Source organism: Triticum aestivum, chromosome 4A (assembly GCF_018294505.1).
Source record: "Triticum aestivum cultivar Chinese Spring chromosome 4A, IWGSC CS RefSeq v2.1, whole genome shotgun sequence".
Taxonomy (NCBI): Eukaryota; Viridiplantae; Streptophyta; class Magnoliopsida; order Poales; family Poaceae; genus Triticum; species Triticum aestivum.
In genome coordinates, this window is record NC_057803.1 from 616755248 (window position 1) to 616772035 (window position 16788).

The window sequence follows — 16788 nt, forward strand, 5'->3', positions numbered from 1 at the left end:
TCTCTTTTTTGATTGCCCGCTGGCCAAGGTTCTTTGGCAGACGGTCCACATTGCTTTTAATATAACTCCACCGAATACTGTTAATGCTTTATTTGGGAATTGGCTATATGGGTTTGACTCTACAATAGCAAGACATATTCGGGTTGGAGTCTGCGCTTTAATATGGACCATCTGGCTGTGCAGAAATGATTTGGTTTTTAACAGATCATCACGAATTCATTTTTTGCAGGTTATCTTCCGAGCTACGGCGCTGATCCGCTCATGGTCATTACTCACTCCGATGGAGGCCAGGGAGCATTTGGTTACTGGGTCTACCCGGTGGGAGATGGTTGCTCGGGATATTTTCAACCGGTTTGGATGGCGGTCATGTAATAGGATAGGCAATTAGTTTCCCTATCTATATAGCCAGCCGGTTGTGGCTCCTTTATTGGCTAGTTAGTGTTTCTAGCCTTCTGCGCTCTGTGTGGGCTGCTTTTTATTGTTTTCAGTTAGAGACTATGGAACTTTGTATGCACTTTTTGTTGCTTCATTAATAAGATGGCTGTATGCATCACTCCTGATGCAGAGGCCGGGGAGTCCCCCTTTTCCAAATAAAAATCGACAACATCATAATAATCAGAAAACAGACATCAGTATACACTTGTTTTCAATTCTTGAAAAGCAAACACCATAGTCCTTCACGCCAAGCAGCATCAGGGCTCCGGTGATCAGCAACAGTTCATTGAACAGGAAACGATCATGTTGGACTAATCAGCTGGCCATGTGGTGCCCAAAAGTTGTGCTCTGATATCTCTGCAGCAAGTAGTATTCATATGCTTCAAGGATTTTGTTCACAAAAGCAAAATAAATCAACATTGATAGCTGCCCATCCTATTTGAGGATATATATGCATGTTGTTTAGACAGCAGCATCAAACTTGTTGGTGAACAACTCTTGACCTACGAGATCGATTTAGTATGAGAAGGCGTGCCACAAGTTCTATCATCGTGGGCCTTTGGTCCACATCAAGGTCAAGACATTCCACAGCAATCTCTGCAAGACAGTCAAGAAGCTCCAAATCTCGTGTTGTTACTGCAATTTCCTTGTCAAACAACCCGGTTGCTTTCTTCCTTTCTTCATGAACCTCAAGGAAACTTCTTGCTAGGCTGTTATTACCAGAATGACAGGCCTCCTTCCTGCTTATGAGCTCTAAGATCACAACTCCAAAACTGTAAACATCACTTTTCTCGGTTAGCAGGCCCGTTTGCATGTATACTGGATCTGCATAAGACATGTCACCGATTTAAGTACACTGGATCCACATCTCTCGCAATCAACCCCCACAGGTCAAAGTCTGAGATCTTCGGTGTAAAGTAATCATCCAAGAGTATACTCGCTGGTTTAACGCGGCCATGCAGAATTTGGTTAAAAGCTTGCGAATGCAGATAAGCTAGACCCTGTGCTGATTCTGCAGCAATAGTTAGACGCACATCCAGGCTGAGAGACACCTTGTTGTTGCTGTAAAGAATGTCATGAAGGCTTCCTCGGGGGACAAACTCGTATACTAAGATGAGGGTATCCATTTCCAGGCAACAACCTATGAGCCTAACAATGTTTTTGTGGTTGACTTGAGACCAGATGATGATCTCATTTGCAAATTGGTCGTCCATTATGGCATTACCATTATATAGTTTCCTAACTGCGACCTGTGCATTATCAACCACGCCCTTGTAAACTTCATCAAAAGGACCTTTTCCGATCAAATTGCTACTCCTGAGTACTGGCTTGAGTTCGTCCTTTGCAAAGATCATTATAGTAGCTGACTGTTCTAATCTATGTCGCATGAAGTTTCTATTGAAACACATGCGTGTTTTGCTGTTAAAGATGTCCAAATTGTTCAGCTTGTTGAAGACGGTTGAGATAGAGTTGAAAATATTTGCAATATGCTGGTTTGCCTTTTGCTTTGTATCTTGGGCTCCGCATGATGAATCTTCCAATATTTTAGAGTGTTCCTTGGCATCCGCTTTGCGGAGTCTCTCGGTTGTGAGCCTTTCTCCCAATTGTTCACTTGGTAAACTCGGATGCAGCTCAACTAATGAACTGTTGGTGCCAGTTTCATATGAACAGTCAGCAGTTGCCATATTGTCAAGCCTATCAATTATATGGTGTGCAACTGGTCTCTTCTTTGAGTCCAGGTTCATGCATTCTATACCTATCTTATAGCATACTCTCACTTGTTCCAACTGCATGTCCCCCACTGATGCCTCCAACCGAATCATCCAACTTTGAACTACCTATAAGGTTGCAATCATGAGTTAGTATTTTTATAACCAATTTTGATGATATATGTGATTGTTATATTACAGCTACTACAGTAAAAGTGCTGGTAACCTAAAAAAATAGACCATGATGATTTTTACTGCAGTCCAGTGCATGTAGCTCCCGCTTGCGCAGGGTCCGACCACTTTGGGTCTATTGTACGCAGTCTTTCCTTACATTTCTGCAAGAGGCTGTTTTCAGGACTCGAACCCGTGACCTCATGGTCACAAGGCAACAACTTTACTGTTGCGCCAAGGCTCCCCTTCAGCATGATGATTTATATTGGAACCATTTAATTTCATTCCACATGTTTTAGCCTAATTTGCGTATATATTGTTTATACCTATAATGTAGACAAAGGTTTAATTTAATGGAATTTGCATCGGTTATCTTTGCGATTAAAGTATACATAATATCACACATGTATATTGTCAGTTTATTTAAGTGGCATACAGGATGCGAGACTACATCGTATGAATATGTTTTTCTTTCATAGTGAAAACACACACATGTTTATCTAAATGTGATTTGAATTCTGATGACTAGACTCATGCCTCACAACTCAACCACCTCACTGACAGGCTGTTTTCATAAACTAGGAACAAAGAAAATATCATAAAATTATATTTTTGCTAAGTTAAAGCAGAACACAATTATTTCAAAATATACACTGAAGCTTGGAGTTAAAGCCTTAATTGTACTTACGGTCTCCTCTTCGAGATACCACTTCACTCCTGTTAGTATCTTCAAGATTACAGTACCAAGACTGTATATGTCTGACGCAAATGTGGTTCTTCCTGATCTGAGGTACTCTGGATCCATATATCCCCTGTGAGAAGATTTTAAAGGTCTTAGGATAAATGAATGTGCAAATAAATACAAAGTAATTAAGCCGTGCATAAAAAAATGAATAGCTTTCAGGAGGTTGTCTTACAGTGTTCCACACCGGCTTTTAGTAATTAAACGGGTCTGACCTTTATCAAGGCATCTTGATAGACCAAAATCACAAATTTTGGATACCATGTGAGCCTCTAGCAATATGTTAGCAGGCTTAAGGTCTAAGTGAATAATCCTCTTCTCATGGAGAAGAAGTAAACCCTCACATATCCCCCTGATTATTTGATATCGCTCCCTCCAGTTAAGACCACAAGATGCATCGGCACAAAAAGCGACCGAGATACGTATTTTCTTACTTAATTTAGGTCCTGGCGATAATGTGACATAATAAGTCAACAACATGTTATGTATTTAAACCTTTAACTAAGTAAATATGGGAATAGACGTTTTCAACCTACCGGAAATGTGCTTATCAAGACTCCTGTTGCATACATATTCAAAACAGAGCAACCAGTTCCGTTGATCTGCCATGACAAGATTCCCCTCGTACTCTTCCATTTTTCCTTGCATGTCAGCACAATAGCCCAGAAACCGTACTATATTCTTGTGCTTGGCCTTTATCAGGTTTCTAACCTCTTCATGGAATTTATTCTCGGGAACAGCAAACGTGTTGGACAGCTTCTTCACGGCAACCATGCATTTGCCGACCACTCCCTACAGCGACAAAGTACATTGTTTAACAAGAACTCGTGCGCGTGTGGTGGTGTGAGTTTTTGATATGTCTGTTTAGCTTTTAGACCAACTGTGATTAGGATTGGAGAAACAAGCTGACGGGGTCTAGTTGTGTGGTACCTTATAAACCACCGCGAACCCGCCGCTACCAATTTGGTGATCAACAGAGAAATGATTTGTGATGTCTTGCAGAAGTGAAAACGGCAGGTTTGTGGGGTCTGCATTTTCATCAAGCAGAAGCCTATCCAGGACATGAACTTGGCTTGTGCCGGCTTCATGGTCCATTTGCAATCACTGCAAAAGAAATGAAAGGACACTTAAAACAAGAGCAGTGATGATCTAAAAAAACAAGAGCAATTAATGCCTACATTTTACAGTGAGGGTAGCTACCAGTATACATAATTACACGATTAATCAATCATGGAAGGAACAATTAAAGAATGAAGACCTGATGCATCACACAGCAATAGAATTGATCAAGTGCATGCTATTTTAAATTTATTTTGAAGGAGTCATATTTCAAGCTTTCCATCAAGGGACATACTATCTGATTGACTAGTTTGCCATATTGAACACACAATGTGATCTCCTCTGGGCATCAGTTCTTATCGAGACTACTCATTCACCCCCACATTAATTGTGTATTTACTCAGCTTCTCGACCATTTGTCAACACAGTACTGGGTGGAAACCATATTTTTGACATATGTGGTTGAAATTAAAAGGTAAATAATTAACAGGTGTGCTCTTGGTTTCTTTGCTTATTCACAGAATTGATGATGCGATCACGATAACTAATTACCACACCCTGGTGTCATCGCAGGATACTTTGAGCACTTTGGTTTGACCAAAAAGGGAGAGTCTTGAAGATGTAAGCTTCTCCAACAGGTGTTTTCACAATATGTACGCTTGACATGCCAAGGAATTAGCTACTACGTACTACAACCACTGTAACTTAATGCAAGGCGTTTTTGCAGTTTAAAGGGAGTACCTAGCAAGGAGACTAAGAGAGGAGATTAAGATGAAATCAGAACATGGACGCAAGATAATGCACTACCTAGAGTGCCTTCCATCCGAAGAAAATCAGATCGAGAAGAGACTGGCCAATTAAGCTACGAATTAACACATAAATACCTCAGCTCCAAAGACCGGTTGATGAATGTGCAAAGCAATCCCTCGGCAGGTGACTTTTCTCTGGCGAGATATGAAATGGATCTTGCTCACAGTGGCATGGCCGATGGGGTCGATGGATATGTGAGGAAGTAGAGAGTCAATGCCCAGCCGAGCGAGCTAGCCTCACTGCTGCCAGTCTTGCTTTGATTCTCCCTGACAATGCCTAGCTAACCACACGCCCTTCTATGTTTAGTGACACTAGTATACTCCCAGCATGGATAGGTGGAACACCCCTCCCAGCATCCGCGCAGTATAAATGTATAGTAATACAAACCGGCGAATTGGCACAAGCTAATCAATCGAGCTCAACCAGTTTGTATCTCGAGCAAAAATGGATTGATTAATTTGTGCGCATCGATTTCCAAAAGACACTACAGTACTCTCACCGATGGGGGGGTGGGGGCTGGAGGCGTGCAGGGATTCATCTTCCTCGATTCCGCCTTAAATCCAGGGACCGGCGCAAGTAGCAATGGAGGTTCGGCGCAAGAATGCTGATGGGTTGCGACGGCGAGGAGGGAGAGCGACGGAGTGGCTGGCACTTGGGAACCCCCGTTCTTCAGTGAGTATACCCTCTCTCTCTCTCTTTTTTTTTTGAGGGAGTATACCCTTTTTCGCAGGGAAAGAAACATATGGTTTATCTTTGATTTAAAATTGCTTTCCTAAGTATTTTAAGGATTTCATTTTTCAGGAAAGAAATGCATGGTTTATTTTTGGAACAGGTGATACGCAGAATTCTGCCAATCTACAGATTTACATAAACCGGTCAAGAATCACAACACCTGAATCACATAATGAATCCTGACAATATACCAAAGCACAATACAACTTCTCAAGTCTGTTCAAAATGAAATTCTCGCACCAAAAGCACAAACAAACCTGATTCATTTACTGTTTTTTCGACAAATTTCCCATTCACTGTTTGGAGAGCTTGACTGAAGATTGCACAAACACTGTGTGCTCTCTCCTTGAACACAAATACTCATGCAACTATCACTCTACCAGTCTAGTTAATACAAAACCACTGCTCACTTAACTACTGATTTCCCACCAAAGTGGACCAACAGATGTTCTACAAACGAATTTGGAAAGAAAGTACCGAAAATAGTCCAAATCGACAACCATCATAATTGTTAGAAGGGATACAGGGATTGGCGGAACATGATGGATGTATTACTGAGCCTCGAGGGCGAGTATATATTGAGTACAAGACTTGGAGGGCAAGATATATCTCTAACAATAATAATCAGAAAACACAACACCATATCCTTTGTTTGTTTTCAGTTCTTGAAAACCAAACGTTAGTAGTCTTTCACGCCAAGCAGCATCAGGCCTTTTGATATTAGTATAAAAGATTCATTAAGACCAGAGTTGATCTGCAGCAGTTCATTCGAAACACGAGGCAAAAGCTTTGCCCGTTTCATTAATTAAGAAGAAGGTTGCCCAGTTAATAACGGAAAACCGGGCGAAAACCGATACAAACAGGGCCAAGCCCCACTCGCCACATGGCCAAGCCAACTCAAATCGCCACACCACAAGGCCACACCACACTTGCCAACGATGCCACAACCATCATTGGAGCATACTAATGCCATACACAGATGAACCCACTGTTGCCGGAGAGAAGAAGCCACGACTGCTATGAGAGGAGCAGACCTGGGATGCTCCCAGCGCCGGTCCTCGAGTTTCGGAGGCCCCGGGGCGAACTCAAATGAATGGGCCCAGTGGCGACATTGGAGGAAAAAAATGAACCCATACATTGATAGAAAAAAAAATCTTGCAAAGCTATAATAAACAGTAGTAATTTTCCTTGGTGAATAATACTCCAGGTCATAAATAACAACGTCATACTTCAGGTCTAAATCAAATATCATAGAAGTTATAGAGCATAACAAAAAGTAAATCATATGCTAACGAACCTCCAAGCCTCCAGCAATCATGAGAAACGGCTCCTTCGTGCATTTTTTGATGCAAAATCATTAATGACAGTATCAAGATCAATGTTATCCAACACATCCTTCTCAACACAACATATTGCCAATCCATTCAATCTTTCTTGCGACATAGTTGACCTCAAGTAATTTTTCAACAACTTCAATTTTGAAAAACTCCGTTCGGCTGATGCTACCGTCACAGGCATAGTTAAGAGAATTCGGTAAACAATTGACACGTTTGGATAGCAATCTGCAGCTCTAACAAACTCAAATATCTGATCTGCTGGCATGAGTGTATTTGGCAATGTCATTTGCAACACTTTCAGTTCAGAAACAAAATCATCCAAGTCAACATCTGCTGAGTTGTCATGAGAAAAAGTCTTTGCAAAATTAGTGCAACATCTTCTCAGGTCATTATCATCCAAGGATTTCAATTTTTTTAGAGTTGAATAAGAAGCCAAATATACTCCCAAATGACTTAAGCTCATCAAATCTGGTGGTCAGGGAATTAATTGCAACATCTATCCTCACGAGAAAGTATTTAACTCTAAATGATTCCTTTGCAACTGCTTGCGCTTCTTCCATTTGATTATTTTCTTCACTACCATTAGTTTCATCAAAGTGCTTTTTTCTGATAACATGACGTTTTACAGGAAATATAGGGTCTATATCCATGTCAGATGCAATAGATTTTGCAATGTTCACATTGGATGTAAAGCCGTCATTTCTGTACTTCTTAAAAAATGAGATGGCACCTTCAATTTGCTTAAGGGTAACATCAATGCACATAAACTCAAGCTGCAACTTCTTACCGACCATGTTGATAGTAAATAAAATATCATGCCAAATGACCATGCCAACTAAGAATTCAAAATTTCCAAGTGCAGTAACCAAAGATTTTGCATCACTCTTAGTTTTGGGGTCATCATTAGAAGTTCTCTGCAACTCCAATAGAGCTTTTCTTAACTGAGGTGCTTGATATCTAATAGCTTGAACACTCTTTATCTGACTCTCCCAGCGAGTATTACAGAGAGATTTAACAGTAAGGTTTGGAACATTATCAAGCAATACCTGCCATCTTTTAGTAGAGCCTGAAAACAATATGTAGATCCGTTGCACAACTCCAAAGAAAGTAATAGCTTTGCTGCAAGATTTTGCCATATCGCATAGAGTAAGATTCAGGCTGTGACAGGCACATGGCATGTACAATGCTCTCGGATTTATTTCAAGTAACCTCTTCTGGACACCTTGGTGTTTTCCCTTCATGTTTGAACCATTATCATATCCTTGACCTCTAACATCATTAACATTCAAACCAAGCAACCCAAGTGCAGTTATTAACTCTTTATAAAGTCCAAGTCCTGATGTATCATCCACCTTTAGGAACTCTAGAAAATACTCATTTATTTTTGTAGTGGCACTTGACATGTTTACACATCTCACAATTAGAGTCAATTGTTCTTGATGGCTCACATCAGGGGTACAATCAAATATAACAGAGAAATACTTGGCATCCTTAATTACCTTTAAGATAGAATCTTTCACACTCTGAGCAAGAAGGCCAATTAACTCATTCTGAATCTTATGCCCAAGATAATGATAGTGAATTTCACTATTTTGAATGCGCCTAAGATGATCTTGCATAACTGGGTCAAATTCTGCTATCATTTCAATTACTCCCAAAAAGTTTCCATTGCTAACTTGGTATAGTTTCTCATTTGGTCCTCGAAAAGCCAAATTATGCTTGGCAAGAAACTTCACTGCAGCAACAATTCTAATCAGAACTTGTCTCCATCGCTCTTTCTCTTTTGCAATTTCTTACTGCAGATCTTTATCAATTGTCACATTTTTACTTAGCCTCAGTCTTACCTCATTCCAAGTATTCATGTTAGTGATATGCTGAACACTATTCTCATGAAGTTTGAGCTTCTCACAGATGCTTCCAGTCCATTAGTCCTTCAGATGCTAGTAAACTTTTGCTACTTTCAGACTTGAACAATTTGCAGCCAAAACAGTAAACTTTATTCACATGTTTAGAGTACACCAACCACTTCCGATCACTGACCTCCCCATTACTAAGCTTTCTTGAGTAGTAAGCATACGAAAAATGTCTTCCAATATTATCCGTTTCGAATACAAGATTGTATTCCCTTGTAGGCCCTTTTTCAATCAGAATATCTCTTGCTTTATTGTCAAGAGCGTCCCAGTGTCGAGGGTCATAGATATCAAAAGGAGAAGACCCTTGTTCATCAACACTTGTAGGATTCTCACGGCCACTCAAATTTATAGGAGTCTCATGCGCATTGTTTTCCTCAATTATGGTCTCATTCTCAGCAGGTTGTTGTTTTTCAGCACCATTGCCATCTAATTCATCAAGATTATCAGTAGTGTCATTTCTCACAGCAAATTTATGCATAGCTCCCTTCTGAGTTCCAATTAACTTATCTATTCTTTTCCTCTTTGTTCTTTTCTGGAAACCAGATAAATGTTTTTTGGGCAGCATGTTTGCAAGAAAAGGATTGAAGGCACTTGAAGGCTGAAGGTTGCAATAAATCAGTGAAAATCTGTGTTCTTCAGGCTGCAACTATCCATAGTCAATCATCAAGGAACAAGAAGTCCAGGACCAAGTCATCAACAACAGATCGGACTCTACTCCAAGAACACTACTGTTGTAAAAAGAAGAATATAGATTAATCACTAGATTAAGATTGAGGGCTAAGAGAAATTAATCTTGAGATTTACCTTTGTCTCCTGCTATTCCTTGCGAACGCATCTGGCGGCAGCCGCTGTCGAAGACTCGCAGTTGCCCGGTCGGCCAATCTGTGAAGGCGAACAGGCGAGAAAACGAACCGGCGTTCAGACTGAGGAGGAGGAGAGTCGCTCGCCTCTGTGCCCCTTGGTGAGAAAACGAACAGGCTAGAAAACGAACCGGCGTGACTTCGGGCCTCTTGGCAGTTGGGCTTCTGTTGGAGATGGGCCTCCCTCCGACCCTGCCTACAGCCCCTTACTTTTTTATTTGCGCTAATTCATATGGGCTTTTATATATACACTGTACCCTACAGGTCGGGGCCCCTAATTTCACTGGGCCACGGGCCGTCGCCCCTGCTGCCCTGGCCCAAGGCCGGCCCTAGATGCTCCCACAAGGTGAAGGTGCCTGCAATCCACCAAACGTGACGCTTGAGACGCCGCCGACAATATCGAGAGCAACCTCGCCGCCCAAGCGATACGAGGTGAACGCAATCGATGTTGCCAAACTCTTGAGGCCGCCGCCTCGACCTCCCCTGCTCCGTTGTGCCCTGCATAGTCCACCAGCAGTTCATTCAGAAGGAAACAACCATGTTGGACTCATCAGCTTGCCATGCGGTGTCCGAAAGCTATAGTCTGATATGTCCCCAGCAAGTAGTATTCATCTACAGAAAATTTCTCTGAACCAAGAGAAAGCATTACACATCATGGTATTTCAGTGTGTGTTTCAAGGATTTTGTGCACGGCAGAAAAATAAATCCAACGCCGATAGTTGCCCATCTTATTCATCCACATGCATATTGTTCATACCACACAATACACATCAACTTATTGGCAAACAATTTTTGGCCTACGAGATCGATTCAGTATGAGTAGGCGCTCTGCAATATCTGTCATCGTGGGCCTTTGATCTACATCAAGGTTAATACATTCCACGGCAATCTCTGCCAGACAGTCAAGAACCTCCAAATCTCCTGTTGTTACTGCAATTTCCTTGTCAAACAGCTCGGTTGCTTTCTTCCCTTCTCTGTGAACTTCAAGGAAACTGCTCACTAGGTTGTTATTATCAGAATGAGTGGCCTTTTTTCTGCTAATGACCTCCAAGATCACAATTCCAAAACTGTAGACATCACTTTTCAAGGTCTGCCGGCCTGTTTGCAGGTACACTGGATCCATATAACACATGTCACCGATGATATGGACAGTGTGTTCCTTATCTCCTGTAATCAACCTTGATATGCCAAAGCCTGCAATCTTTGGCATACAGTTTTCATCCAGGAGTATATTTGCCGGTTTAACATCACCATGCAGGATTTTGATACGAACTTGTGAATGCAGATAAGCTAGCCCTTGTGCTGATTCTGCAACAATAGTTAGACACACGTCCAACTTTAAGGGCGCATTATTGCCGCCATGAAGAATATCATTCACGGTACCATTGGAGACGAGCTCGAACACTAGCATGGGGTGATCTGCTTCTCGGCAACAACCTATGAGCCTGACGATATTCTTGTGGCTGACTTGAGACATGTTGATGACCTGATTGTGAAATTGTGGATGCTCTAACAAACTGGAATTAATCGGTATCTTTACCGCAACCAGTGTGTTATCAATAAATCCCTTGTAAACTTCACCAAAGGCACCTCTTCCAATACTATTGGCACTCCTTATTATTGGCTTGAGCTCCTCCTTCCTGAAGATCTTTATAAAATGTGACTTTCCTAATGTATGCCTGGTGTTCCTATTGAAATTTCTGCGCCCTTTCCAATTGAAAATATCCAAATTGTTCAACTTGAAAAACCCAGTAGAGACAGAGCTAGAATTACCTCCACCACGACCGTTTGTATCTTGCACTCCCCATGGTAAGTGACCTACTTTCCGTTGCTCAGCAAATGAAGAACTAATGTCAGTTTCCTCTGAATAGTCAGCACTCGTATGTCGTGCATGTAATCTACGAGATCGATTCAGTATGACAAGGCGCTCTGCAACTTCCGTCATTGTGGGCCTTTGATCCACATCAAGGTTAACACAGTCCACAGCAATCTCTGCAAGACAGTCAAGGATCACCAAATCTCTCGTTGTTACTGCAATTTTCTTGTCAAAGAGCTCGGTTGCTTTCTTCCCTTCTCTGCGTAATTCAATGAAACTCTGCACTAACCAAACACTGTCAATATAGGTGGGCTTCCTGCTAATGAGCTCCAAGATCACGACTCCAAAACTGTAGACATCACTTTTTTCTGTCAGTTGACCTGTTTGCATGTATACTGGATCCATATAGGTCATGTCACCGATGACGAAGGAAGTGCGTTCATTATCTCTCGCAATCAACCTCGATAGGTCAAAGACCGCGATCTTTGGCACAAAGTTATGATCCAAGAGTATATTTGCTGATTTGACATCACCATGCAAGATTTTGGTACGAGCTTGTGAATGTAAGTAGGCTAGCCCTTGTGCTGATTCTGCAACAATATTTAGACGCACATCCAAGTTGAGAGGCACCTTGCTGCCGCTGTGAAGTATGTCATGAAGGGTTCCTCTGGGGAGGAACTCGTAAACCAGAATGGGGTTATCCATTTCTAGGCAACAACCTATGAGACAAGCAATGTTCTTGTGTATGATTTGAGACTGGATGATGACTTCATTTTTTAATTGCTTTTCATCAGCATTAAACATTTGCTTTACTGCAAGCAGAGCATCATCAACAACGCCTTTGTAAACTTTAGCGGAGTTAACTTCTCTGATGAGATTACTACTCATTATTATTGGCCTGAGCTCCTCCGTTGTGAAGATATTTATAAAATGTGACTGTTCTGATATACGCCTGTTGTTCCTATCGAAAATCCTGTATGCTGTCTTGTTGTACATGTCCAAAATGCTAAACCCATAGAACAGAGTAGATATAGAGCTAGAATTGCTTGTTTCATGGCGGTTGAGCTTTTCCATCGTATCTTGCCCACCACATAATGATAACTGGCCTAATTTCTCTTGGCCTTCTTGGAAATGAGGCCTTTCAATTGTTTTTGCGGCATCTTCCAATATTTCAGAGTGTTCCTCGACATCCGCTTGGAGGCTCTTAGCTGCAGGGTTTCCAACTCTTTCTTCAAATTGTTCCCTTGGTAAATTTACCTGCAGCTCAGTGAATGAATTGTTGATGCCAGTTTTGTCTGATTTGTCAGGACCCTCAATTTTATCAAGTCTATCAATTATATGGCATGCATCTGGTCTCTTCGCTGGGTCCAAGTCCATGCACTCTATCGCTATCTCACTGCATACTCTCACTTGTTCTAATTGCATGTCCCCCTCTGATACCCTCAATCGATCCATCCATCTTCCGACTGCCTATAAGGTGCAATCATGAGTTAGTATTTATTATAATGATATATGTGGTTATTACATTACAGCTACTAGAGAAAAAAATGCTTGAATCCTAAAAACAGGACCACAATTATTTTCTTTCACATGTTTTAAGTTTAATTTGTGTATGTACTGCCTATGTCTGTCGCACAGAAAATGGGTACCTAAAAACAAGTGCGCCTGTGATTTATTTTCATGCAATTCACTTGGAGTATCTTAAAATGATCAGTTTGTTTAGGTGGTATACCTAAGGGACTACATGTTACTTCCAGAAATATAAATAGCCTTTATTTCGTACAGAAGTGCACACATTTTTTTTAACAAATGAGGTGAATGCATGTATATGTAAATGTGAGCCACATGTTTTGAATTCGAATGGGTAGATCCATGCCCCATAAGTCGAACACCTCTCTAAGGGATTGTTTCCATAAAATATGTATAGACAAAAAAAAAGGAAAGATATTTTGCTAAGTTAAAGCGTAACACAATTATGTCAAAATCTATAGTTCAACTTGGGGCAAACGCCTAACTCATTCTTACATGCTCATCTTTGCAATATCTCCTTGCTCCTGTCAGTATCTCCATGATTATAACGCCAAGGCTATATACATCTGACGCGAATCCAATTTGGCCTGATCTGATGTATTCTGGATCCATATATCCTCTGTAGGAACATTCATAAAGCCCCGACAATAAATATGCAGATAAATGTAAAGTCGTCGTGCCTAACAAAACGAAGAGCTTTCAAAAAGACTGGCTTACTTTGTTCCAAATATATTTTGAGTAATAGCACAGGTTTGTGCTTGACTAAGGCATCTTGATAGACCAAAATCAGCAATTTTGGGTACCATGTGACTGTCTAGCAATATATTAGCCGGCTTCAAGTCCAAGTGAAGAATACCCTTCTCACGGAGAAAAACTAAACCTGTAGACACCCCCCTGATTATTTGATACCGCTTCCTCCAATTAAGTCCACAAGTTGCATCTGCACACAAGGAGCAGCCAGGATTTGTAGTTTCTTACGTACTTTAGGTACATGGCTATAATGTCATGTTAATCTATGAATACTAGGTAAAATAAGTATACACCATGTTGTGTATTTAATAACCTTTAACAGATTAAACAAAGATGGGAATAGACGATGTCATCCTACCGGTAATGTGTCTATCGAGACTCCCGTTGCATGCATAATCAAAACATAGCAGCCAGTTTCGTTCCTCTGCCATGACAAGATTCCCCTCGTACTCTTTCATTTTACCTTGCGCGTCAGCGCAATACCCCAGAAACCGTACAATATTCTTGTGCTTGGCCTTTATCAGGCACTTAATCTCTTCCTGGAATTTATTCTCGTGAACACCATACGTGTTTGACAGCTTCTTCACAGCAACCGTACCTTTCCCGACCACTCCCTACGGTGACAAAATAGATTGTTAAAAACAACTCATGTGTGTGTGGTGGTTTGAATATCTGATACATATGCTTAGTTTTTAAATCAACTGTGGCTAAGACTAGGGAAGCTGAATAGATATAGTTGTGTGATACCTTATAAACCACCGCAAATCCGCCGCTGCCAATTTGGTGATCAAGGGAGAAACAATTTGTGATGTCTTCCAAAAGTGATAACGGCAGGTTTGTGGGCTCTGCGCTTTCATCAAGCAGAATCCTCTCAAGGACATTGTGGCTTGTACAGGCTTCACGGTCCATTTGCAAATTGCAATCACTGCAAACGAAATGAGTGGAGCACCCTTAACAATAACAATGATGATCTAAAAAAAGAGCAATGACTTCATTTTAAGGTGACCATGAGAACTAATTACCGTGCCACTTGTTGGCGGTGGCTACTTTGACCAATTTGTTTTCACCAGAAACGTAAGAGGCTTGAGGATGCAAGCTGTTTTCAGTATGTCTTCTCCAACAGGTGTTTTTACCAAGATGTACACTTCACATGACAAGATGCTATGTTTTATTCAAAATGTAAAAAGGATTAGTAAGGTAGTGATCTAAACGGTGTTATATTTCTTTACGGAAGATTAATTAACACACGAATACCTTAGATTCAAAAAAAAAACATGAATACCTTGGCTATGCGAGGAAGGACGAAGTCAACGCCGAGCGGATTCCGCCTCCGTCGCGCACGGGAAAGGTGGTGTTTTTCAGCGGAACAAGCAGCTCGGCGGCGACGGCAGCGGCAGCAGCTTCCCTCCTTATTCAGCATCAGATCCAGGAGAGCCGGCGCAGGGATTAACGGAGCTCCAAAGGACCGGTTACAGCGAGAAGGGGAGGGGAAAAACTACTCAGAGGAAGAAGGAGAAGAAGAAATCCAATAAGCAATTCGCCCGAGAAACTCAGATCAAGAATCTGCGGACCCGGGAGAGTAGAACGGGATGGATAAGAAAGACGGAGCTTCTACTGACCCTCACTCAGTGGCGCTACACCCTCCGTTACATCATGCAGTGCCTATAGATTTTTACAAAATTCAAACATTACAAACTTTGATCATATTTATTAAAAAAAGTAGATACATCTAGAATACCAAATGCATATCATTAGATACATCGTGAGTTATATTTTCAGAATGTACATGTTTGGTATTGTAAATGTAGACAATTTTTTCTATATACTTGGTCAAAGTTGGTAAAGTTTGACTTTCACAAAAATCTATAAGCACTACATTATGAAATAGAGGGAGTACTACTTATCACTGGTGCTTGCCACTGTGGCATAATTGCATCCTCAAGCTATCCTCTCTGTACAACCAAATTCAAAATATTTGCGAATTTAAAAAAAAGTTCAACAAATCATAAAATGACTGTGAATTCAGAAAAAACAAATGTTCAAAAAATCATAAAATGTACTACGTGCATTAAAAGAGTGTCCCGACTTTGAAAAAAATGTTCACAATTTTGAACAATGTTTATGTATTCAAAAATTGTTCATTGGTTTAATTTTTTCTGCAAATTCAAATAATGTTCATGGATTTTTTAGAAGTGTTCACAAAAAACGAAAAATGTTCGGAAATTTCGGTAATTGTTCCAAAAATTTTAAAATACACTTCATCGATTCAAAAAGTGTTCGCTGATACAAAAAATGCATGAATTCGAATAACATTCATGCATTTCAAGAAAATGTTCGTGAAGTTCTAAAAATGTTCCCAAATTTCAAAACATGTTCTTCGATACAAAAAATATTCACGGGTTTCATAAATGTTCACAGATTTGTAAAAAAATCATGGTTTTTAAAAATGTTCGCAGATTTGTATAAAATATTCATGAATTTGAAAAAAAAAGTTTATGATTTCGAAAAAATCTTCACACGGGAGTGGGAGATATGAAAAAATATTACCGAAATAGTTTTGAGAGTAACCTTAAGTGTTTTGGGGTTACCGGAAGGGTTTACGGGAATATCGGGTAATATCGGATAATGATATATAGGTAGAAAATATTTTCGGGGACCTAATATAAATAATAGATGGCTCTGGTAATGATCCGGGAGGTCCCTAGGATTTATTTAGTGCCAATGGGCTAAAGAAAAATACTAATTAGGCCTAATAGGGGAGAGTTAATGGGCCTATGGGTCCAATACGAAGGTCGCGCCCCCTAGCTTGTTGGACAAGCTTTGGGGGGGGGGGGGGGCTAGTTGGAGAGGGACTTATCTCCCTAGGCCGTTGTGTCAAGGGGACGAGCCCTCCCCAAGTCAGTGGCCCCTCCGCCCCTCCACCT

General features: G+C 40.8%; 2 protein-coding genes and 1 pseudogene across 2 annotated transcripts; all 3 read right to left on the reverse strand.

Annotated features, from left to right (window-relative positions):
• Positions 1 to 910: 910 nt before the first annotated feature.
• On the reverse strand, positions 911 to 4152 carry LOC123084080 (receptor like protein kinase S.2-like; annotated as a pseudogene).
• A 2269-nt stretch (positions 4153 to 6421) lies between these two features.
• LOC123087615 (zinc finger MYM-type protein 1) lies at positions 6422 to 10239 on the reverse strand. The gene is made up of 2 exons (XM_044509654.1): positions 9713 to 10239; positions 6422 to 9636 (listed from the first exon to the last, which is right to left on the reverse strand). Exon 2 carries the CDS (start codon positions 8636 to 8638, stop codon positions 7388 to 7390), a length of 1251 nt encoding a protein of 416 aa, XP_044365589.1. The 5' UTR covers positions 8639 to 9636; positions 9713 to 10239; the 3' UTR covers positions 6422 to 7387.
• A 230-nt stretch (positions 10240 to 10469) lies between these two features.
• Positions 10470 to 15496, reverse strand: LOC123087614 (uncharacterized). Its single transcript, XM_044509653.1, has 7 exons — positions 15147 to 15496; positions 14887 to 15025; positions 14612 to 14789; positions 14223 to 14478; positions 13832 to 14054; positions 13610 to 13733; positions 10470 to 13054 (listed from the first exon to the last, which is right to left on the reverse strand). Exons 3-7 carry the CDS (start codon positions 14771 to 14773, stop codon positions 10544 to 10546), a joined length of 3276 nt encoding a protein of 1091 aa, XP_044365588.1. The 5' UTR covers positions 14774 to 14789; positions 14887 to 15025; positions 15147 to 15496; the 3' UTR covers positions 10470 to 10543.
• Between the last annotated feature and the right edge of the window lie 1292 nt (positions 15497 to 16788).